This window comes from Podarcis gaigeae, assembly GCF_964106915.1.
Source record: "Podarcis gaigeae genome assembly, chromosome: 12".
In the NCBI taxonomy this organism is placed as follows: domain Eukaryota; kingdom Metazoa; phylum Chordata; class Lepidosauria; order Squamata; family Lacertidae; genus Podarcis; species Podarcis gaigeae.
The window spans coordinates 56,102,403-56,128,323 of record NC_139688.1 but is presented as its reverse complement, the minus strand read 5'-3'; the positions used below and the strand labels follow the sequence as shown (position 1 = coordinate 56,128,323).

Below are 25,921 nucleotides of genomic sequence, written 5' to 3'. Positions count from 1 at the left end.
CTGATCGGCAAGTCCTAGGCTCTGTGGTTTAACCCACAACGCCACCCGCATCCCTATGGGTTGTTAGGCAGGATCAAAGGGGTGGGTTCCCTTCTGACTCCAGAAATAAAGCCCAGAGCTTAGGGAAGGGGTGGAAGTAATGTGGACCAGAAGCTGAGAGAGAGGAGGTTATGTGACAAGCAAAGTGCAGGAGGCCGATAAAAAGGCCTTGTGCCTGTTTGAATCAAATGCTGTGCTCCTGGAGTGTCATGCTGGGGTCCCCTCCATTGTAGACTTAGGTTGTATATATACATAATGAATCATGTATCTTAAAGGCATCACTGTGCCTCATTTTCTCAAAAGAGACACAGACCTTGCTGGGTTAAACACACCCGAAACTCCCGGAATCTCGCAGTGCTGTGGCGTTTGGGTGGCAAGAAGCAATATCACAGGTATGCAGTGTACCTTGGGCAGAGTAATGCATGCTCAGAGGAAATTCACAAAACAGCATGCGCTTTGTATGGGAACTCCAAATTTATAGGGAAAGGAAGCTGAAGCAGTGCTCGGAAAAGGAAGGAGGAAATGGGGCATTATATTGTTATATCCCCTCCTTGCTTTCCTATCGTGTGCCTTTTCCACAATCATATAATGGAGGCCGGAAAGGCAGGGAGGAGTAAGAGGAGCAGAAAGGAATGTGGTGCCATCCCAAAGGTTGCTGCAGTTCAAAACCCGAGTTCCTGCATTGTTCAGATGGGGTTCCTTTGCCGTTCACAGTCAGTTTGCCATTTCTTCCTGAATGTTATATTTAAACTGGGCCAATCAGCACTTCTTGTGTGTTGTGCATTACACTGTCATTGTATTAAGAAGATTATTCCCGCCCCCACCAATTACTTGTGCTTTCTGATTTGCAGAGGTGCCCAAAGGCAGGTTTTGTAAATCCTGGGGCTGTTCAATTTGATGACTATGATAGGAATTTTGAGGTCTTGTTGTTGTTTAGTCGTTTAGTCGTGTCCGACTCTTCATGACCCCCTGGACCAGAGCACACCAGGCCCTCCTGTCTTCCACTGCCTCCTGCAGTTTGGTCAAACTCATGCTGGTAGCTTCGAGAACACTGTCCAACCATCTCGTCCTCTGTCGTCCCCTTCTCCTTGTGCCCTCCATCTTTCCCAGCATCAGGGTCTTTTCCAGGGAGTCTTCTCTTCTCATGAGGTGGCCGAAGTCTTGGAGCCTCAGCTTCACGATCTGTCCTTCCAGTGAGCACTCAGGGCTAATTTCCTTTTAATTTCAATTTCAAATTAAGACTAATTTGAGGTCTTAGATATATGTTAAATGCTCATAAGTGTACCAACCAAGCACGTACATAGATCAGCACAGAAAGACTGACCTGAAACCATTTTTGATTCCCAAAACTGACCAAATGTTTTCTCTGCAAGGTCAAAGGAAAATGGAAAAGCCTCCCCATTGTCTTTTCCTTCACAAATCCTGTCTGAAGGGCACATTTAAGATATGAATAGGGTGTGAGCCTGTGACCTGGTTCAGGAACTAAGAGTTTATCATTACAAAAGACTGGCCAAGCTCCCCTGGCAATCCAATCAAGTGACCATTAAACAGGAAACCTGTCAGACGAGATAAACAACACACTCAGATATCTGCTGTAGACCGCCTTTTCGGTGATGTAGATATGATGTATCTGGGGGGTGTTCTTAGGTTACACCCCTAATTTAAAATGGGAATTTAAAATGTCTATATAAGGGCAGGCACACCTTTGTTCTGGGTTCCTCCTCCCTCCTGCGTGTGGTGAGTGAGGACCCTGTTGCAACAGATCAATAAAGATCAGGCTTACTAGCTGCTTTGCTTCTCAATATTCTCTGGTTGGCCTCTGTTATTTTCTCCTACCAATAGGGAACCTACATAAGGCCTCTGTATGGGCTCTTGGATACCCCATAAGGGAAAAAGGGCAGATTTTTGTTTACAGCATGACCACAGCTGATCTTCACCTGGCATGCATTGAAAACACAGTTACAGCCCCATGTGTGCCAGTAAAACCGGCTTGAAGAACACATGAACCAAGAATTGCAATATAATGCAGGGTCTGCTTAGCAAAAAAAGTTGGTGAAAAAGTGTTCTCTAACTGCAGGAAATTTCCCAAACATACAGTACTAGCTTTCTAAATGTTGACATTTGAGGTGTCATTTCCCATTTAATGGTAACTGAAATGCAAGTCATCTGTTGCAATACCTCCAGAAATAGCCCACTGCCACTATGGACCAACATGTACACCGTTTGGATATGTTGTTTTTCAACAAGTAATATTGGTCATAGTCGCAGTGGGCTTTTTTTGTAGTTATTGCAACAGATGACTTGCATTTCAGTCATATGCATTTGTCATTTGCATTTGTGGAAGTTGAAGCCTTAAAATGTCCCCTAAGTCCTCAGTACTTGAGGCAGGCATAGGCAAACTCTAGCCCTCCAGATGTTTGGGACTACAATTCCCATCATCCCTGACCGCTGGTCCTGTTAGTCAGGGATGATGGGATTTGTAGTCCCAAACATCTGGAGGGCCAGAGTTTGCCTATGCCTGACTTGAGGGGATAATTTTGCCTACAGTGATTTGGGCACTTGTCCCCACTGCCATTGGGGATAATTTATCTCCTAATGAGGAACAATCTAGAAATGTGTTGAGTATTACAAGTGATAGTGAATCTTATTTTCTACAGATGGCTGCTTTCCTTCCAGGATTTCCACAGGGCTGTGTTAGACTAGTAGGAGTTGGTTCTTGCTGTGCTTCTCAAACTATTTTGAATCCAGAGGTTCTGTTTTATGGAGGAAAGCAGTACAAAATCAGCTGCTTCATTCAAATTTGTATTTCCTACAGATTTAGTTGCACAGAGGCTAGTGGCAGGTCTGGGATTTCATATCCAAAGAAGACAAGCAAAATAAACTATTTGTTCTGTTTCCATAACGATGCAGAGCTTTTGAAAACAGATAATTCGTTTGTATAAAAACCATCATTTTCCCCACAGTCAGGAGGCAATGGGCTTTGTTACATCTGCCCTTATTTTCCATTGAATTTTGAACCACGTTTGATTGCATGGAGCTCTGTCAGTGTTTAAATAACTAGGATAGCTCATTCCCCTGGAAGGCAGATAGGAGATGCAAGCTATCATATTATAAAGCAGACCTTTGCGGCATGTTTATATGTGGGGGATGCTCCTGGGAGACCTTGTGTGTGGGCTACAGTGTGCTTGTTTTGCATGTGGGGCTTTGGAAGCAAGCCCGTCAGCAGTAACTGTCACACCGACTGCTACATTGGGGAAATCAACGTACTGTAGTTACTAGACTGCCCTACAGCTGGGATCCTGCAATGCAGAGAAGCTCAGGAGGCCGTGTTGAGAGCTGAGGGAGGCATTTGAAACCCTCCCTTCCTTTTGTGGAAGTCTCCGTGATGGAGGTGCAGAGGAACAAGCCTGAGATCAAACCTGTACGTAGCGTTCCTGAAATATACAGTGGTACCTCAGGTTAAGAACTTAATTCGTTCTGGAGGCCTGTTCTTAACCTGAAAGTGTTCTTAACCTGAAGCACCACTTTAGCTAACGGGGCCTTCCACTGCCGCCGGAGCACGATTTCTGTTCCCATCCTGAAGCAAAGTTCTTAACCCGAGGTACTATTTCTGGGTTAGTGGAGTCTGTAACCTGAAGCGTCTGTAACCCAAGGTACCACTGTACTTGGAGTCCTGTAGTGATTTCATGCTCTTTATTGCAGCTTGTAAAACAGTGATTCAATTGCCCCCCAAACCTCAGGCTTTTATATACATTATTTACACAATGAGTCCCATCTGATTGGCTGATTCTGCTTCCCTCCTGAAGCCTGATTGGTCTTCTCCTGTAGGCCAATCAGTTGTTGTATTCTATGATCCTACCAGCCTAATAGGTTGATTAACTTCCTCCTGGAGCCTGATTGGTCTTCTCCTGCAGGCCAATCAGTTGTTGCATTCTAGGATCCTACTTGCCTATTGTTCTAGGATCCAAGCTTAGTACATAACAGTTCCCTTGCGGAAAGGGTCATGGCTCACTGGCAATGAATGCAGAAGATCCCAGGTTCAGTCATCACCTGGTTGAGCAGGATCCCTGAAGAGCCCCTGCCGGTCAGTATAGATCCGGGGGTGGGGGACCTTTTTGGACCAATGGGTCAGGACCTTATTTTCCCCCATGGCCCCGGGGCCAATTCTGCCAGGTGGGCCCGACAACCCACTTCTCAGTAACCTGATATCATAATGTTGATGTTATGTACTGAAGTTCTCACTCTGGGCCAGCAGGGGGATACTGTAGATAGTTATGCAAATAAAGGCTTGAAAGTGACATTCAGTGATTGGATAGTTTTAGAAAATTGTTACAGTTACGTTGTGCTGGAGCTCTATATAAGCAGGCTGACTGAACCCTTCAGTTCAGTTCAGTTCAGTTCTGGCCTGTGAATAAACAAGAGCTGTTTGAAGAATCGCTGTGTCGTCTGATATGTTCACCCACAACTTAACAGTTGACACTTAGCAAAGTCCCTTGCACAGTGCTCTCCAAGTGCCCAGCTTCCTGGCAATTGAGCACAGGGCTCGCAATAGGCAGTTTCCTAATTTTCAAATTGCTCTGTGAAAAACGTAAGAAGAAGGGTTTGTCCCTGTGTTCTGTTGCCCATAATCACCCACACCCACATCAATAAGAGATGTCTGGATCAGGTCAGTGAATCTGCCACCTTTCAGGACATTATTCTCACAACATCTTTCAAACTTCTGGGAGATTTAAAACTTCAGAATCTGTAACTGAATTCTGGAGCCACCTTTTCTTTCCGGACTGGATTCTAATCTTCAGTTAAAAGTTGGATTTATTTTATTTTATTTTTTTACTTAAGAATAGTCACTGCTGTCATGGATGAGGGCAATAAGCCCTGAGCCAGGTCTGCACAGCTGACTCAACGTGTTTGTATATGTAGATTGGAACCAACCAGAACTGTAATTCTGAATGAAGCCAGCACTACTTAGAGACCAACTGGGCAGGCTGTGTTGCAGTGTGCCAAGAGAAGAATCTCCCATCAGCCCTTAGCCTGATATACCAGGAAAATTCATTCTTTGTCAGACAGATAGGTGCACTTTTCACTGGTTTCAAGGGCACATAGTACTGCAACCTGAATCATAAAGGGGAAAGTGCCATGTAGGCATATGCTATTGTCTTAAATCCGTGTTTTCTATTTTAACAATAAAAAAGAATGTTAAGTCCTATTCCCATCTGGTTAAATTAATGTAGGCAGGATCATGCACAATGCAACTAAACCCACGTAACTATAATAACAAAGTTGGCCGCTTTTCCCCGCATTTAAAATCTGTATTCTAAAAAAAGGAACTCTTTTGTGCTGGCTTTTATCTGCAGCCATTGATACCATTCTAATTAGAATTTCTTTTGTATGTTTGCTGCAGAAGTAGATTAATTTCAACAGTCTGTTCAGCTTGCCAGGGGGTTCATGGCCAGCAAACTCTCGCTCCGACTTTATTAGCTGAGATGTGATTTCCTCCCATCTAAACTCCCTCTAGTCCATTAGAAATGTCCTTTTATTATTAAACACATTCTCTCTTTTTTAGTGCGATAGGAAAGCAGTCTCTTGAAATGTGAATTTTTAGATTATTGCTGTTGAACAGTATGAGCATCGTATGCTCTGATCCCCCTCGTAAATTAAATGCAGGTGGAACAAACTATATCTGAAAAGAGACAGGCAGGTTTATTAACGCTCAGGTCTAGCTGCGAAGGGATGATAGACGTTGTAATACCGAGACACTTCTTGAAATAAAAATGCTCCTTCATCCTGTCAAGGAGTGAAAGTCATTGTCAAGTGCTACCAAGAAGCCAATCTCTTAAACGTTGCTTTTAAAAAAAGTTTTGTACAACTCCAAAGTTTTGAGATGATGAGGCAGAGTCCGTCCACGATGGAATAGTTTGGCATCCCATTCATTTGAAGGGATGAGAGTGCCCTGTTCTTGCCCAGCAGAAGAGACCTTGGTTAGGGCAAGCAGGTTGGTTGTCACAGCGCTGTGATGAACTCCTAGTGAGTAAGTGGCTCTGTGAAGTTGGAAGTGAATTGAGGCCTTTTGTGCCTGTGCCTCCTATGCTCTGCACCTTTTTAGAGACCTCTTTCCAAGAATTCCAACCGGGTATGTTTCCTGGGCTTTGGGTTCTTCAGGCCATGAGAAGGCACCTTTGATGGTCACAGCACTGTGGTATCTGGTTCAGCCAGTCCTAGGATTAGGGGGACCCTGTTCACCAACATCCAGCTCAGAGCTAGGAACTTGGTCCAGCTCCTTAGATGGGAACACTTTAGCTTCTGAATCACAGTCCTGGTCACTACTGGATTCCACCAGGATCATTGGAAAGAGAAAGATATCTGTGCTTCACTGTCTCATTAAAACCAATGGGACTTAGAAGTTCTTACTCTGGTTGTGGTTGGCACTGTGGTCTAAACCACTGAGCCTCTTGGGCTTGCTGATCAGAAGGTTGGCAGTTCAAATCCGTGCGACCGAGCTCCCATTGCTCTGTCCCAGCTCCTGCCAACCTAGCAGTTCAAAAGCACACCAGTGCAAGTAGATAAATAGGTACTGCTGCAGCGGGAAGGTAAACGGTGTTTCCGTGTGGTCTGGTGTCTGTCACGGTGTCCCATTGTGCCAGAAGCAGTTTAGTCATGCTGGTAAGATGACCCAGAAAGCTGTCTGTGGACAAACACTGGCTCCCTCGGCCTGAAAGCAAGATGAGTGCCCCAACCCTATAGTCACCTTTGACTGGGCTTAACCATCCAGGGGTCCTTTACCTTACCTTTACCTCTGGTTGAATCATGTCCTACTTCCTGGAGAAGAATGTTGTTGTTGTTGTTTAGTCGTTTAGTCGTGTCCGACTCTTTGTGACCCCATGGGCCAGAGAATAGGTAAAGGTAAAGGGACCCCTGACCATTAGGTCCAGTCATGACTGACTCTGGGGTTGCGGCGCTCATCTCGCTTTATTGGCTGAGGGAGCCGGCGTACAGCTTCTGGGTCATGTGGCCAGCATGACTAAGCCGCTTCTGGCGAACCAGAGCAGTGGACGGAAACGCTGATTACCATCCCGCTGGAGCGGTACCTATTTATCTACTTGCACTTTAACGTGCTTTCGAACTGCTAGGTTGGCAGGAGCTGGGACTGAGCAACGGGAGCTCACCCCGTCGCGGGGATTCAAACCGCCAACCTTCTGATCGGCAAGTCCTAGGCTCTGTGGTTTAACCCACAGCGCCACCCGCGTCCCTGGACCAGAGAATAGTACTCGGCTAATTTTGCTCAAAGCAAGGTGTGTCTTGCATACAGTGGGAAGGTGAACTGACGTTAACAATTTGCTGCAGCTAATACATTTACAATACAATCCAAGATGTGACAATTCAAAAGCAAATACTATTGTGTTCAGTGGGACTTACTCTTAGATTGCAAACTTGGTCAACTTGGACTTTCATATTTGAAATCAATATTCAAAGCGCAAGAATAAAACATCTTGACAATGTGACATCAGCAGAAGAGATTTTCCCTAGGTCTTAAAAAACAGATGGTATTTTCCTTAAAATCACAAGAACAATGTTAATATTTAGTCCAGCAAGTCAAATTCCTATGAAATCCTGTGATTGTTAATATTTGTGTGTATAGGTAGTATAACTACAATATGTGTCCTATGAAAAGTATTAATACTCCTATTAAAATCAGGATGCTCCTATCTGGTTAACTGATTAATATTAGTATGGAAGTGTACACCAAACAGCTACAATTTCTAAACAGCAGTTTATATTTCACCTTATAATGGTGCTCTGCATTCATAACTCATGGGTACAGTGACATGGATTTCCTTTGAAAAAAATCCCTGCTCCTAAATAATCCAAAATCCAGTGTACTGCTATGATCTCTGTGCATTATTCTGGTACCCTTGGCAGCTGAATGTGTACCTGACTCCTTCGGAAAACATTACATGAGATGCGATGTGAGGGAATGTGATAGTTGGATCTGTGTTGGCAGTCATTAAGTGCTGAACGTGCCCGTGTGAATTAGCCTTTGATTAGTCTATCACAGGATTAGGCAAACTCTCCCCCCCCCCCCAGATGTCTTGGGACTACAACTCCCATCGTCCCTAGCTAACAGGACCAGTGGTCAAGGATGATGGGAACTGTAGTCTCAAAACATCTGGAGGGCCAAGTTTGCCTATACCTGGTCTATCACATATCAGAGTCTAGGCATGCATTTTGCAGAGGGTTCAGAGTGCCCTTGTACTACTGAATTTGAAATCCAGGAAGGATGAGACAGAGGCTTGCATTCAGGATGCCGCACTGAAGTCTGCGAGCAGAGGTGTTGCGACACAGGGGACCTTCTTGCTGTTGTTTGCAATAACACCGCATTGTCCGTTGGACTTGCACCACCCATGAAAGCATCGATATATCTTACGAGATATCGGCATGTCCAGAAACATGATGCAAATTTGTCTTCCAAACCCTAGCTTTCTTGGAAGCCACTAGGCGTAGTTCCTGATTGGTTCATGATGGGATTAGCAGGGATTAACTGTGCTCCTGAGTTAGTGTAATACGGTGGCATTGCACAGGGTCATCAAGCAGTCAGGACTCGGTACTTTTGCTCCTGTGCTACCAGGCACTCTGCCTTCCCTAGAAACCTAACTGATTAACAACAGGAGGAGCAGATGCAAAAGAATTCAGGGCTTTCTGTACCCTTATCAGTTGTGCAAAAGGGATAATTTCAGCAGCTACACCTAATAAACTGCACCCCTGCTAAAATTCCCCCTTTTGCGCAACTGTTACAGCAGTCCTGACCTCTTTTTCATCTGACCACTCCAGTTGTCTTTTGACTCCACAAGCCAATCCCTGGTCACCTAGTCCAGCGGTTCACAACCTGTGGGTCCCCAGATGTTGTTGGACTACAACTCCCACCATCCATACCTAGCAAGGCCAGAGCTCCGGGATGGAGGGAGTTGTAGTCCAACAACATCTGGGGACCCACAGGTTGAGAACCGCTGACCTAGTCCTAATTGAGAAATCTACTATACACTTTACCAGCTAGTTGGCTCAGATCTAGGGTTTTTCAAGCTTCTGCTATCTAGCATTATGTTTTACAAGCTAACCTCATTATGTTGCAAATGGATTGGAGAAGGTTTTGATTTTATAATTCCTTCCTTTCATCTAGGAAGCTTAACTTCTTTGTATTTTCCTGCCATTGGGTGTGTTGGGTTACTATGCTTTGCTTCTTTGAGTGTTCATCAGGAATGAAGAACTTCTAGTCCAGTGTTTCTCAAACTTGGGTCTCCAGCTGTTGTTGGACTACAATTCCCATCATCTCTAGCTAGCAGTGGCCAGGGATCATGGAAGTTGTAGTCCAACAACAGCTGGGGACCCAAGTTTGAACACCGTGCCTGGTTCCTCAGGTTTGCTATCCCTACTGTATAGAGGGCACTTCCTCTTCTTACTTCCTACTTTAGATCTCTCAGAATAGTAAAGATTCCATAACATATTACTATTTTCTGTAGCTCCTTGCTTCCCTACCTCTCATAATCATAGTATGAATAGTAATCTCATAATACAAGACTCCTGATAATCTAGGTTACAAATGCACTTCAAATCATGGTTACGGTAACTGGTTTGTGGAGATAAGTATTATGTACTGAAGTTCTCACCCTGGGCCAGCAGGGGGATACTGTAGATAGTTTTCACTCAGGTCCACATATGCAAATAAGGGATTGAAAGTGACGTTCAGTGATTGGATAGTTACAGAAAGTTGTTACAATTGCGTTGTACTGGAGCTCTATATAAGCAGGCTGGCTAAACCCTTCAGTTCAGTTCTGGCCTGTGAATAAACAAGAGCTGTTTAAAGAATTGCTGTGTCGTCTGATATGTTCACCCACAACTTAACAATAAGCACAGTTAGCATGAGCAGTGGTCTGTATCAGGAACTAAAACAGGAAAACGGTGCTGCTGAAAGGAATGAACTTCACATGAATGGCTGACTGCCGACTAGGACATCGGAGTTTGCTAGAGAATACTCTTCTTCCTCCAACAAAGGAAAGTTTACAAAACACACTTTAATAAATAATGTTCAGATGACCTGAATTTTCTCCCTCAGCAAAAAAAGAGAACTTTTTAATTTTAAAATCAATGTGAGTAACAGGAATCTTTCTTTCTCCGTGCCTTTGCAGGATGCGTCCTTGTGGTGTCCATAATAGAACAGCTTGCTCAAGTCCACAATTCAACAGCAAAAGAAGCTCTGGAGAGGCTCTGTCGCTATTTACCTGGTAAAAAAGCAATGTACCATATGTTCAGTGATTATTATGAATTCACACTTATGACTGTAAATGTTGCACTGCTATTATTAGTCGCAACTTGGCTTAATGCAACTGATGGCTATCAAAGCGTTATACATGGGACCTATTTTTACTTCCTTATTTGAATTATTTGACAGCAATTCAGTGTTTATCTTGTTTAAGGGTGTAAGAATAGCACTGGTGATTCAGAAAGTGGGCCATTGTATGTAATCAGTAGAAATGTGGTTCTTTGTATTCCTTTAGGCCAGCGGTTCTCAATTTTTTTCTTTGGGCCACACTTTCAGAATAAACATTTGCTCGTGCCACACTGATTTCTTTCGTTTTTCTGTTCAAGCAGTGATTCTGGATCACAGCTAAGATTGTCCTCAGCATCACTTGATGCTTTCGCTCTCAATTTGAAAATATATCTATCCACCTTCTGCAAATGAAAACATATTTTGATACTATACTGTACTGTTCTGTACTAAAATGTTTAAATGTTTCTTTGAAGAGTCTTTGAATCTTCCTGCCACGCTTGCCAACTTCTCTTGCCACACCCTTTGAGAACCACTGATTTCAGATGTAGATGGAGAGGATTACTTGAGTGGTTCCTGTTGGGGAAAGCGTGTTCTCATTAAAGAGAGAGCACGTGTTGCGGATGGGGCCAGACAAAACATCCTAAGTGGCCAGCCAGGCTGATGCAAGGTAATGGGACCAGATTGGTGGTTGTTGTTACTGGGGAGAAATTGATGTTGCCATTTTAGGGGTGGGATCAGAGGGTATTTATTCTAGGCCCACAGCTTGTTCCTTTCTCTTTCGCTGTGGACACCGGATCACCCGCCCGCCCTCCCTTGAATGGGCTTCTCCTTGGCCTTGCTATGCCTGTCATGGGGTCGTTCGCATTGGTGCGGGGGCCTGGTAGGAATTTACCTTTTGGCTGATTAGTGTGTGCCAATTGGGTTTTGCCTACTGCGTAGCAAATCGTCACAACTTGTAAGGTTGGCGGTTAGGCATTGGTCAAATTGGTTGGTGGAGGGGTATGGATTGGCTGTGCCTGCCCCTCCAATGCTGCTGCTGCATGGGAATTCCCTTAAAGGAATTCTGGGGCTTACCATCCCCTTGTCCAAACCCCTGGAATCGGGTGCGGGCCGCATAAGACCCCAAGGAGCATGCGGGGAGGAACTGAAGGGTCTGTAGCGCAGCCCCAGTTGCCCTGGTCTTGTTCCTCCACACTGACTCCCGCTGGAATCCGGGAGTCAGTGCTATCCCCCAAGGCGGGGGGGATAGCTAGTCATAACCAATGCCTAAGCAACCACTCACAAAATTTGTATGATAATAAAGTTGTGGCCAAAATTATGCCAAAAACCTTAAACAAAAATGATGTGTGATGTGTGAGTTATTGGGGTAGGGGGTGTTTTGGGGGACCTCAGCACGCAATACATATGTATTACGCACATAGAAAAGTATCGTGCAAGGGAGAAGACTAAGGTAGAGCACACATCCCTGACATTAAAAGTTTATATATGCAGGGGGGGTTGGGTTGCCCCAGTCCATTCCAATATGCGTTTCTAAAACATGAACTGTCTGCAGTGGTACAACACAGAGAAAACGAACTATTCTACACTGGTGCATGCTGAGATTGCATGTATTTAGTGAGTTATTATTAACTTTTCTCAATTTATTATTATTATTATTGTTGTTATTATTATTATTATTTTCTGGCTTGGTGATGAAGAGATGAGGAAGAGACAAAAAAGAGAGGATGTGCCCAGGCAGGTAGGAAAATATATATTGCTACCTGTCAGGTCACAGTGGGAGTGTCTCTCGCAGAGTCCTCTCTAGCCAACTTACAGGAAAACTCTTTGAGCTTCTGCTCCAACCATGTGCCTATCTAGCAATACAGGAATTGTTGGTTTGATTGCACTTTAAATATCTCACGCCAAAGAAGAGTAACAAAAAGCATCAGTAGAAGAATAATCAGAGGCAGCAATGTCTTACAAAGTACTCCCTTTGGGGACGGACACTAGCTAGATTTTTAGAAGAACTGGACAAATGAATGGAGGACGTGCTCCATCACTGACAATTTGCTGTTACGGGAAAATGTCATGACACCTCCTTGACAGATGCTGGGGGAGAGCTTCAGGGGACGGATCCATCACATTCTGCTTATGAACTTCCCAGAGGAATCTCACTGGTGATTCTTCCGTTCTTATGCTAATCTTTTCCTACTTCTACGTCTCCTAAGCCAATCATAGTTTTTGAGGAGTGGCAGTTAGTCCTTTTGAATATTTATGAACAGGGTTTGTTATGCCCATAAGAATTCTGCGCATTAAAAATTATTGTAGCCAGATGATATTTTATGTCTCCTTTCTCGATGTTGTGGCAAGAGAAGGAGCACGGCTAAGGGATGTGTGTGTATTATAAATGCACAGCTCTCTGTCTATTGTTCTTTGTAGGAGGGCATGTTAGGGAATTGAACATCTCCAATAACTTGCCTTTTTGGCAAATATTTCTAGGAGTGCCTTAAGGAACCCATTTTCTCCCAACCTTCTCCTTAGCTTTATACTAGCCGCATGATAAGAACAAGGAATCTAGTGTTAGTCAAGGGCACAATTTTAATTGGCCAAATTAAACTTATGCAGATTAACCATAATGTGAAAAATGGACAGAGAGGAATTCTCTTTATAAGGAAGGACAATGAGATAGGCTAAAAGCTCAGTTGAAATACAGATGACTCACCTCAGATCAGAAGGAACAACTGTGTGCTTTGAAGTTTCATGAAGAAATTGTATGACATGATTCTTTTCTTTCTTTAAAAGATGTTTTTCTTCTTAATTTTCTTCTTTTACATCACCGTGCCCTTTTAAAGCTACTGAGAATGTAGATTTTTTAGCAGCTGTACTTGTACTTTTGTACTTGTTTCTATATTTGCATATTTACTGATCCAAAATACTTGTTGCATGCTACCCCAATCTCTGAGAGGTGTACATCTGACTGTTTAAACCCACTTGTACCTATCTTTCCTTGCTTCCTTCAAAAATAACCTCTGATATTCATTAACTTATTGACAGTGGTTTTTAGAGTGTCTTACAATTGGAACTGCAAAGTTTAGTTGGTAATCAGTGGGTTAATCAACTAAAGATTTACGGTGGGGGCAAATTTTAATTGGTGAGGCCATGAATGAGTTTGAAGGGCACTTAAATATATACATTTGTGGATATATATCCTGGTTTCAGTGTGCTGCTTTTAATGTGGGGGCAAATTTTAATTAGTGAGGCCAAGAATGAGATTGAAGCACACTTTCGTTTGTTTTTAATTATTATTGTGTCTTTGTGCTGTGTGATCTCAGGGGGAAAATAATATATTAAAGATAACCTTTCTGTCTTTCACATGAGTGATAGCAACGAAATCATCTCAACAAAAAGGCAGCTACGTTAAGGCCTTACTAATCTGCAAATCTGTTTAAATGCAATTGTTTACATGATCACTCGGTTTAAAGGTAGCTAAATAGTCAACTAATAAATTGTCAGCCATTGGACAGCTTTAGTCCATTTATCCTCACAAAAATCTGTTGGGTGGTTTAGGCAGTGAGATTCCTTGCTCAAGGCTGACCAGGGCTCATCCACATTTGCGCTTGTCCCGTTTTGAGAAAACATAGGTATGAGTAGTTTTCCACTTGCTCTGTTCCTTCCCCAGGGAAATCCTGGTCCTTAGCTCTAAATCAAAGCAAACATCAATCTGGAGAAAATACGAATTGCCGTTTGCTCTAAATGAGCGCTGAAGACATACCACGCAAATATCCTGCTTTGAGTCGGACATTCTGGATTGACAGAAGCCATCCCGGAAGCTTCCTGCAACAGCATAGCTGTCAACCTTCCCCTTTTTTGCGGGAAATTCCCTTATTCCAGCGCCATTTCCTGCTGCTTCCTGCTACTATCCTGGATTGTTAGATATCCCGTAGACTGTCCCCAGGACAGGTGAGGCTGCTGATCCCTTATTTTCGAGGCTGCTGATCCCATATTTTCAAATCTAGTTGACAGCTATGTGCAACAGGCCAATGCTGAAAGCTGTATCGTCGGCCAATTGGTGCGAAAGGAGGATAGAACTTTTTTTATGTACGCCACAACAGCAGCAAGAATACTCATCGCAAAGTATTGGAAAACACAAGATCTACCCACCCGGGAAGAATGGCAGATGAAGGTGATGGAGTACATGGAACTGGCGGAAATGACTGACAGAATCCGAGACCAAGGAGAAGAGTCGGCGGAAGAAGAGTGGAATAAATTTAAAGTTTATCTTCAGAAATATTGTAAAATTAAGGAATGTTAGAAAGATGTTGGGGGGGAAATTATGTGGTTTTAGCAGAAAAGATATAAAGGATTAAGTAAAAATGAATTGGTGAAAGAGAGAATGTAAAACTATAGTATATTAAGATAAACTATTAGGATAAAAACAAAGTTGGAAGGATTTGCTGGAATATCTAACTGAATTAGAATACAAAAATGGGAGGTGTGAGGTGGTCAAGGAAATAAGTGAATGTAAGTAAGTGACTTAAAGGTTTGACTTGTTTCTTATTTCTTTTTTCTCTTTTCTGTTTTTTGATGATGTTTTTCTATATGTATTGTTTTTTCTTGTTTTTTCTTTGATTGTTATGTGTGTGTGTGTGTGTGTGTGTGTGTGTGTATTCTTTTCCTTTTTTCTGTAACCTTTAAAATCTTAATAAAAATTTATATATAAAAAAAAATAAATGCTGAAAGTTGTATCAACGGAAGTATAGTGTCTTCTGATTGAGGGAAGTCATAGTCCTGCTCTATTCTGCCTTTGTCAGACCACACCTGGAGTCCTGTGTCCGGTTCTGGAAGCCACAATTTAAGAAGGCATTTGACAAGGTAGAATGTGTGCAGAGGAGAGTGACCAAGATAATAATGGGTCTGGAAGCCAAGCCGTATGAGGGACAGTTGAGGGAATTTGGTATGTTTAGCCTGGCAAAGAAAAGATATGGTAGCCATCTTCAAGATGGAAGATGGAGCAAGCCTGTTTTCTCCTGCTCCGGAGGCTAGGAGCCAGACCAATGGATTCAAGTTTTTAACTAAACAGGAAGAGCTTTCTGTTTGACAGTGGAATTGGCTCCCATGAGAGATGGCGGACTCTCCCACCTTGGTGGTTTTTATGCATACGTTGGGTGACCATATGTCATATATGATCTGGTTGAGATTCCTTCATTGCAGGGAGTTGGACTAGATGATGCTCAGGATCTCTCCCAACTCTACAATTCTATGAGACAGGATGCTGAACTAGAAAGACTCTTGCTCTGTTCCTGCAGGGAACCTCTTGGCTTCTTAATGGCATTTTGGTGTGTTCAAATAGTCTTTTAAGTATGTGCACTCACTTTTTAAATGTGGTGTTTTCCAGAAAAGTTTCACTTACAAGGGGCATGCATTCTGACCGCTGAAATATTTGGACCACATATAATTAAGTTGTGAGTATTAGCGTGTCATATAAGTAAGTAAATATGTATGCTAAGTAGCCATTTTATACAGAGGCTAAAATATTCATTTCCAGTTGGTGCCTGACAGGTGTCCAGATTCATCTCATCCATCATTTTATTTACATTGTGAAGTTGCTTGTTGTTTACCCTTATTATACCTATCAAAATCTTTCTGGGTTAGTTGTTCTCCTTCACTTTATAAAAGGGAACCATAATAATGACATAGGTAAAGGGTAAAGGTAGCCCTGACCATTAGGTCCAGTTGCAGACGACTCTGGGGTTGCGACTCTCATCTCGCTTTATTGGCCGAGGGAGCCGGCGTACAGCTTCCAGTTCATGTGGCCAGCATGACTAAGCCGCTTCTGGCGAACCAGAGCAGTGCATGGAAACGCCGCATACCTCCCCACTGGAGCGGTACCTATTTATCTACTTGCACTTTGACGTGCTTTCGAACTGCTAGGTTGGCAGGAGCAGGGACTGAGCAACAGGAGCTCACCCCATCGCGGGGATTCAAACCACTGACCTTCTGATCAACAAGCCCTAGGCTCTGTGGTTTAACCCACAGCGCCACCCGTGTGACATAACCAAGCTTAAATGAGATTGCATCACACCAAGAAAGCCAATTATGTAGGACAGAGGTTTTCAACCTTTTGAGCCCATGGCTCCCTTGACCAACTACATTCTTTCTGTGGCACCCCTATGGGGCTCAGGAGCCCAGTTGGTCACCCTTGTCTGCAGAGCTGGCAGCCTCTCATCCCTTTTCAAAAAACCCTTGTTTGTGGAGCGTGTCCTCAACCTTCTCTCTGCTCCCCTCTCCTTGGGAGTCCTCTGGGCGACCGCAGATGCCGCTCCTGGCCTCTGAGTTGCCCCTCCCTCGGCCCCAAATAGAGGTGCCTCTTCAACCTGCCCAAGCACCCCCGGGTGAGCTCTGGAGGCACCATTCACCAGGGGAGCTTGCAGCCAGGGCTGCTGCAACAAACAGCTGTGCGAGCCAAAGACATGAGAGGGCATCAGAGGAGAGAAGCAAAGAGGGACAGAGGCCAGTGTTGCTCGTGGCACCCTTGACCATCATTCAAGGCACCCCAGGGCACCACAGCACACTGGTTGAAAACCACTGTTGTTGGGGGCAGGACCTAAGTAATAGGACCACAGGAACATAGGAAGTGGCCTTTTACCGATTCAGAACTTTGGACCATCTAGCTCAGTATTATCTGCAACGACTGTCAGGCTCTCAAGGGTTTCAGACAAGAGTCTAGCCCTGCCTGGAGATGCTAGGAATCGAATCTGGAACCTTCTGCATGAAAAAGCAACTGCTGTTCCTTCCTCAGATATGTGCATGTGTGCAATGCCTAACACATATTTCAGGATCCTCTGTGTTGCACCAAAATATAAGAGGATGTTTGTGGAACACAGCTCTGTGCTCTCTCGTTTCACAGTGGAGTTGCTTAGCAATTATTGGTGTGCTGGTGAACGTAAATTGAACTGTTCTAGCTAAACCAGCTTGCAGTTAATGTAATTTTCTTCTTGTTTCCAATTTCTGAACCTTAATCCCAGCATTTCAGAGCCTTGTAAGCCAATGCAACCTCTTTTCACGTTAGTGTTGGTGAAGTGAAAGCTTGGTGATTATGTAATTATATATCCTTTGAGTACATAACCTAAAAATGAAGCAGTTCTTCTATAATCAAGTAATTCAGTAATATCATATTGATTAATATAGCACACATTCAACAGCGAGTCTGACCAAGACTTGGAAAAAGTCAAGAGGGTCACTGAGATCCACCAATATGAAAATCAGGGGTACACTTTTAGTCTTTGTCTTTCCTGCAATTTGCTAAAATAGGGACAGCCATTCTGATGTTTCATTCAAGCACAGCATTTATCCACTGCTGCAAAAAGGTTTATAATCTAGGGCTGAAAATAATCACAACCCAGTCAAAATCACCGAGCTATGGTCAAAAGGGCCTATATTAAAATGGATCTTAAATTGTTTTTGTTTTTTTAAGATTTACATTTCCACTGAAGGAGCTGGTATTTAGTCAAGAGAACCTAACTGAGTCTTTGCTTTTTGGCATCATTTCCTTTCAGAATGGAGCACAAAATGAACCCAGATGTGGTGTGCCATTCCATTGGCTTGTGCAAGCGAGAGGCGGGCCAACCATTTTGTCACCTGTACCCCCCTCCTAAGGTGAGTTCTGCTTGGAAATGAAAAGCCATCTTTAAATTTCTTGTTCGTAAGAGTCTATCCAAGAAAGAGGGCATCACTTTTTCAGTCTCAGAACCACTGATACATCAGTGAACAACTTTTAATCTGAATGAAGCATTGGTTGGTTAAGCCAATGGTCAAATGCGTTAAAAATTGCACCTGTCACTTGGTAGCTTTCTTCATGCTTGTATTTTACCTTTCTTGCATCCCTTTTTGTTCATTCATTCATTCCATTTCCCCCCTTACTTTTCTTCCAAGAAGCTCAGCAAGGTCCCATGCCTCCCTCCATTTAATCTTCACAACACCCTGTGATGTAGATTAGGCTAGGAGATAGTGATTGGTTCAAAGTCACTCCCAGCATCTTTGCAATGGTTGGACTAGCAAATACCATTTTAACAGCATAACTGTTAAATTTATAGCAAATCACATATCAGTTCTATTTAATGGCATTTCTACTGGAGAAGAGCTAGAATAGCTTTCCATATCTTTGAAAACACAGACTCTTCTGAGATCAGCAAAGATGCAACGGATGCAAGGATCTTTGTTGTGTAGACTCCGAATGCAGACCTGGGTTCCCAGTTCTTTGGGGAGACTTTCTTTGTGCCCACAGTGGGGTGATGGGGGAAGAAGAACCATATGCAACCAGTGATATAGGCTGACCTCTCTGCGTCTCTCCCAGCCAGTCTGCAAACTGTCAATATGGAGGTGGCCAGTGCTATTTTTCTAGAAAAAGAGGTGCCAGAATTCCCCATGGACACCTTCCTCGTTCCCTTAGAATGGTAATGACACCCACCCAAAAGGTGCCAGAACTGGTGCTGAGTTCTGGGGAGTTCCGGCTGAAAAAAGCCCTGGTAGTAACTATATTGGATGCCATAATAATAATAATAATAATAATAATAATAATAATAATAATTTATTATTTATACCCCGCCCATCTGGCTGGGCCTCCCCAGCCACTCTGGGCGGCTTCCATAAAAACCAAAAATACAGTAACATCACACGTTAAAAACTTCCCTGAACAGGGCTGCCTTAAGATGTCTTCTGAATGTCAGGTAGTTGTTTATCGCTTTGACATCTGCTGGAAGGGCGTTCCACAGGGCGGGCGCCACTACCGAGAAGGCCCTCTGCCTGGTTCCCTGTAGCTTTGCTTCTCGCAATGAGGGAACCGCCAGAAGGCCCTCGGCACTGGACCTCAGCGTCCGGGCAGTATGATGGGGGTGGAGACGCTCCTTCAGGTATACTGGACCGAGGCTGTTTAGGGCTTTAAAGGTCAGCATCAACACTTTGAATTGTGCTCGGAAACGTACTGGAAGCCAATGTAGGTCTTTCAAGACCGGTGTTATATGGTCTCGGCGGCCGCCCCCAGTCACCAGTCTAGCTGCAGCATTCTGGATTAGTTGTAGTTTCCGAGTCACCTTCAAAGGTAGCCCCAGATAGAGCGCGTTGCAATAGCCCAAGCGGGAGATAACCAGAGCATGCACCACTCTGGCGAGACAGTCCGCAGGCAGATAGGGTCTCAGCCTACGTACCAGATGGAGCTGGTAAACAGTTGTCCTGGACACAGATTTGACCTGTGCCTCCATGGACAGCTGTGAGTCCAAAATGACTCCCAGGCTGCGCACCTGGTCCTTCAGGGGCACAGTTACCCCATTCAGGACCAGGGAATCCTCCACACCTGCCCGCCTCCTGTCCCCCGGAAACAGTACTTCTGTCTTGTCAGGATTCAACCTCAATCTGTTAGCCGCCATCCATCCTCCAAAAAGAAAAAAGAGAAAGAGGAACTCAGTCCACTGAGGGGAGGTCAATCTATAACTGCTAGCCATGACTGCTAAGTGCAATCTCCTTGTTCCAAGGCAATATACTTCCATTTCAGAGCTGTTGGGGAATGCTATAGGGTACAGCAGGGTTCCTTTTGTGAGACTCCCAGAGGCAACTGGTTAGCTGTTTTAAAATGCAAAAGCATGATCCTTGATCCAATGCAACAAGGCAATTTTTAATATTCTTTAAAATAGCTTGGTTTGCTCTTTGTAGTGGAATTAAACCTCCGTGGCTCATGGGCATGTTAATAAAACATTCAGAATGGATGTAGGTACCATTGAAATAACGATCACACCACAAGAGTTGCAGTGTCTGATTCATGGGGACAGCTCCAGGCATTGTGCAGTCTCTTTGCAGCCGCTGGGAAGCTCGGCATTTCTTAGGGCCTGCCATTCCGGCCGTCCAAATGACTAGGCATACTGAGCACTCAAGCAGAAAGAGAACTTTTGTTTCCCTGCCTTCCCTTCTGGTGAGAGATATTTCACTTGCTTCGTGGTTCGTTCTCAGGCTGCAGTGTGACATTTGACAGAATCGGACGTTACACAGTGGCAGCAAACGTTGAACAGAATAACATATAGCAGCTTCCCCCCAAAAGCGGCAGATAATTTTCTATACAAATCTGCTTTCCTTGTAACCAGCTGCCCAGGTCATGGCCTAGAAGGCAACACCTCCTCATGCACCTACTGAGATCATGGCATCAAACACTCTTTGATACCCAGGACTATGGCTTAATTCACATATTATTACTACCTGCTCTGTTGACTCCTTTCCTGTGGTTCAGGAGTGCTCTTGTGCCCCTTCCTTCCTCCACACAAGACCTGAAATGTGTGAACTAGGGACTTTGCATTCGTAGCTGTACACGTATGGCTTCTTTCCCCTCGAAAAACTGTGGGAAATTATGTTGCTATTCCAACTATAGTCATACCTCGGGTTAAAGACGCTTCAGGTTAAATCTTTTCAGGTTACGCTCCACGGCGAACCGGAAGTAACGGAATGTGTAACTTCCGGGTTTCACCACTCACACATGCGCAGATGCTCAAAATGACGTCCGGTGCATGCGCAGAAGCGGCGAATCGTGGTCCGCGCATGTGCTGACGCACAGACGCAGGTTGCATTCTGCTCATGTTGCGAACTGGGCTCCGGACGCAACCAGAGGTACCACTGTATAGGTAGTCATATGTCCTGACTGAGGCAGTCAGCTCTGCTACTGTTGTAAACTGTTCTTGTTATTGTTCCATTACGCATCCTTTTTGGCCTGGTCTCTTCTCTGAAATAGCTTGACATGCTAGTCTCCAACTGCCCCGGAAATGCCAAGACTGTCACAAAACCCTAAAGCCATTGCGGCTTCTTGCTTTGTCATGCTGAGTCCCGAATTCCCATCTTTGTTGAGGTACGTGAACTGGAAATGACTTCACGTTGGGAGAAGAGGTGGGAATAGAGAGCGCCGACTGAGGCCACCTTCTCCTCCTCTCTAACACCTCCTTTGCCGCCATTCCTGGGAGTCAGAGGGAAGAGCCTTGTGCCGGGTCTGAGGGATGGAGCCAGGCCAGCCAGGCCACTGGGAGAATAGCAACAGCCTGCCACGGGAGGCTGCAACTCTCTGGTCTGGCGGGCCCCTAGCCACTCACCCAGCTGGCCATGCCAAATAAAAACAAAAAGGAGAAATTGAGCCAGGTCAGGCCTGAACCAGAACCAAACCAGTAACTTGTAATGGCAATCAGTTAGAAAGGTGTGCCCCCCCCCCCGTATTCCAATAGTTTCATTCAAAAAGTGGTCTTCAGCCTTTCAGCTCTTTGGATTGAAAGCTAGCAATTTCATTCTTCTTCTCTATTATAGAAGGCCATAGTAAACAAACAGATGGTCCTTTTTTTAATTATTTCCATTAGGCAGAGTGCGCAGAGATGTTTATGATTATTCATTTATTTAGATTTCTAACCCACTCTTCATTAAAAAATAATCTCAGAGGGGGTACGATATAATAAAGCTAATGCATAATAAAATATAAGTTGTGTGAAACAAATATAACTTTGAAACACCATCAGCATCGTATGATGCTGTGTTATATGTTATATAATAATAGTATGATTCCCCCCCCCACTATTAATAGCTCTCTTATTCTCCATAAAGCTGTTTCTTGGAGAAGCTCCCCAAAACATCATGAAAGTACTTTGCACTTCCCAACAAACAAAATGGCAACAACTAAAAAGCAACTCCAGTTGGCTCCTTATTACATTTTTCCTGTCTAATGTGATTAGGGTGATGCAGAACTAAAACCAAATCATTATCCTTACTTTAATACTTTATTGTAAGTGGCCCATTTCCAGTGCCATCTTAATTAGTAGGATGGTGTGACGGATAGCAGAGTCTGGTGCTGCAGTGCCCCTGAATTCCACCAGAGGGCTGAAGCGTCTCTCTGATTGGCTACCAGAAGGGGGTGGAGCCAGCACTTGGGGAGGGTGAATAAAAGGAATTGTAGCTTTGTGAGGAATAGAACTCTTAGCACCCATAAACCCTTAAGAAACTACATTTCCCAGGGTTCTTTGGGGGAGGCCATGACTGTTTAAGTGGTATGATACCTCTTTAAACATATGGCATAGATGGGGCCAAAGATTAGAATCTACCTTTCCATAATTAAAACCAAATTTTGGCTGAGACTTTTTGGAAGCACGTAAAAGAATAAAGTAAAGAGTATTGACAGGTACTTGCTGTTGCCATGCATGAGCGAGTTGCTGGATGAAATCATAATGTGGTTTCAAGATCTCTGTGGACTCCGTTCAGGGCAGTTCTTACAGATCAGTGGAGCTGTTGACAAGTACCTAGAGATGTCTGCAGATTAAAAATGAGTCCCCTTGCCCACTCCAGTTAAATCCAGGTGGCCTGCTGTGCAAGCTGTGCTTTAATATTCTTATTTTTCCAGTTTGGAGCAGATCCAGTGAGTGTTGACGAAGATTCTGATTCCTGCATTGAACACTCCATAGGTTCTTTCATTTTAACGCATGGAGATATTGTCCCCGCGTAGGAAAAGTGGAGGTGAAAGTGAATTTAATTTGTAGTTCCTTACCCCCATCGGGAAATGGACAAGCTTTTTACTGCAGCTGTAGCCTGTGATACTTCACCGTAGGAGGGGAGCTTGTGACCCTCATGGGCAGTGTTACGGAAATTAGGGGGGGGCACATCTTTAAGGTTAAATATTACAAATATTATGCCTGAATGTATCCTTTCAACTTGACAGCTCAGGGAAGTTACCTAGCTTTAAAAATAATATAAAATCATCTCCTTTTCCAGTTTCCTCCATTCCAAAGCTATTTTCCCCTTGAAAAAGGACTCCAGGAAGTTCCCAGAGGTGACAATTGCTGGGCTCATTGTTAGCCAAAGGAAGCCAAATCTCATCCCCTGACTCGCCTCAGGCTCCAGACATGCAAAGGAACGTCTATTGTACTTTTGGGTGGTGGGTGCTTAAGACATACCGTATTTGTCTATGCTAATCTTATACCTGAGTCTTGCCCTGCCATGTCTGCTTATGCTCATCTTGTACCAAGGACCTGTCTGGACATGTTTGCCAAGGTTAACCCCTCCCCTTTCGTGACATGTCAGTGATGTAGCAATGATGCTGTACGAACTGTATTCTGGGATATGGTGGGAAAGTTTTAAAAGTCTTTGTCACCCCATCCTTGGGGTTCAAATTTGCTCTTTGAACCTATTGCGCAATAAACTTTGGTCTACAGCTATTTGCTCCGGTTGGCTGGACTCCTTCCTTTATTCCGCAGGGACCCGTGGGCTCTGCCCGATGAGCTGGGTGACTGAAAAGCCTCACACCTAGATTTTCCCCTAACAGTAGGCAGCCTAAGGACTGGGGGCTGGATCCGGCCCAATCACCTTCTAAATCTGGCCTGCAGACGGTCCAGGAATCAGCGTGTTTTTACATGAGCAGAATGTGTCCTTTTATTTAAAATGTATCTCTGGGTTATTTGTGGGGCATAGGAATTCGTTCATTTATTTTTTCCCAAAATATAGTCTGGCCCCCCCACAAGGTCTGAGGGACAGTGGACCGGCCCCCTGCTGAAAAAGTTTGCTGACCCCTGCTCTAGATTTTCCGAGACTCTGACTCCCACAATCCCTTACTGTTGGCCATTCAGGCTATGGTCAATGGGAAGTGTCCAAAAACATCTAGCAGACCAGCAGTTCCCCACCTCTCTGGTATAAGGGATTCTGTCTCACTGAGCATACTTCCACAAACTCCCGTAAGCGCACTCCAAAATCTAATCTCTGAATACCACCCAACAGAAGTTTGTTTTCTGTGGCTAGCAAAGCTTACTTCGGATATGAACCGTCAGCCTTAAGCAGATTTATATTCCCCAGCGTGGACCAAAAAAGAGGGCTTGCAGCGAAATAAATGAACATTTACAAATGGAATGTGATGGAAAGTAATCAAATAATTGATGGTGGATCCAGAAAGAGATAATTGATTGTGCCCTCGCAAACACATTCTTTATTCCCTGCCCAGCTAAGCCTCAAAAGGTAGGAATCTTCAGAGTGTCAATAGGAATAATATGCTGCTTTCTTTTTCTGTTTTAGATGGGCTTCAATGTGGCTTTAAAGGAATCAGAAAGAATGGTTGCAAATCAGTTCAAGGTAAGAAAGCCTATTTTCACCATGATTGTGCCTAATCAGAACTGGTTAAGTCTGAAGCCAGATGAATATAAAATATTCAGAAATGTTCCTGAATAAACATTAAGCATTGTGGAAAGTGTTGCTTTTACTGCTGTGTGAAGAAAAATGTAACCATTAAGGATAAAGGAATAACAACAACAAAAAAAGATATTGAAATGGGGACCCAAGATAAAAATATATATCAAACACAAAAGAGATGTCTAGGTATCGGGGGAGTTAATTATAGGAACTTCAAATGTTCTACTGAAAGATTCTCAGGTAGAAATTGTCAATTACAGACATTTATCCCTGGCAAGGATCCATTGCTCTGCGCTTACTATCCTCCTCCTTTTCTCCTTACTCCGGTTTTGACAGTATGTAAAGAATAGTGGTTTTCCAGTTTAACACCACGCGCTCTTCCTTCCAATTTATATATGTTTATTTATTTATTTATTTTGCTATGGCCTAAGTTTTAGCTCAGTGGAGAAAAATTGCCTTCACCTTTTTGGATTTGACCAATTCTGACACATGTGTCAACATTGCTGAGCTAGGTAGACCAGTTGTATTTTATTCTATTCTATTCTATTCTATTCTATTCTATTCTATTCTATTCTATTTATTTATTTATTTATTTATTTAACTTCCATATCTCCCATTGTCAGAAAAAAGGGAGTTTATGACATAGACCACAAAGTCAATACAAAACATGATACCTGTCCAATATAAGAATCAAAACAGCTATATAAATGCAATTATAAGCGGAGGAAATGCATAACAGCAGTGGTATAATACAGTATAATATCAATGCTGGCATGACTGCACTGGTTGCCAATTAATTTTCGTGCCCAATTCAGAGTGCTGGTTTTGACCTATAAAGCCTTAAACACCACAGGACTGCAGTTCTTCAAGGATCGCCTCTTCCCCGTATGAACCAACCGGGACCCTACAATCATAATCTGAGGACCTTCTTTGTGTGTCTCCTCTACCAGAGACCCGGAAGGTGGGAAAAACATGAGTGGGCCTTTGCTGTGGTGGCTCCTGTTTGTGCAATGCTCTCCCAGGGCATCTCATTAGGGGCATCATAAATAAATGCAAATTCTCCTAATAGCAGCAACATAAAAAATAGGGGGGACACGAGTGGTCTAAACCACTGAGCCTTGGGCTTGCCAATCAGAAGGTCGATGGTTTGAATCCCTGTGACAGGGTGAGCTCTCGTTGCTCGGTCCCAGCTCCTTCCAACCTAGCAGTTTGAAAGCACGCCAGAGTGCAAGTAGATAAATAGGTACCGCTCCAGCAGGAAGGTAAACGGCGTTTTCGTGCGCTGCTCTGGTTCGCCAGAAGCGGCTTAGTCATGACCTGGAAAAAATGTCTGTGGACAAATGCCAGCTCCCTCGGCCAGTAAAGAGAGATGAGCACCACAACCCCAGAGTCATCCTCGAC

The 25,921-nt window shown here is 43.8% G+C and overlaps 1 protein-coding gene across 2 annotated transcripts in view; it reads left to right on the top strand.

The window, feature by feature from the left end:
- AOAH (acyloxyacyl hydrolase) overlaps nt 1-25,921 on the top strand; it is a 94,625-nt gene that overhangs the window by 14,679 nt on the left and 54,025 nt on the right. For both annotated transcript variants that reach the window (XM_083706352.1, XM_083706351.1), the window contains exons 3-6: nt 10,218-10,313; nt 15,735-15,801; nt 17,896-17,995; nt 24,407-24,463. In XM_083706352.1, coding sequence (XP_083562478.1) covers nt 10,218-10,313; nt 15,735-15,801; nt 17,896-17,995; nt 24,407-24,463 — 320 coding nt within the window. The remainder of the gene's footprint in view (nt 1-10,217; nt 10,314-15,734; nt 15,802-17,895; nt 17,996-24,406; nt 24,464-25,921) is intronic.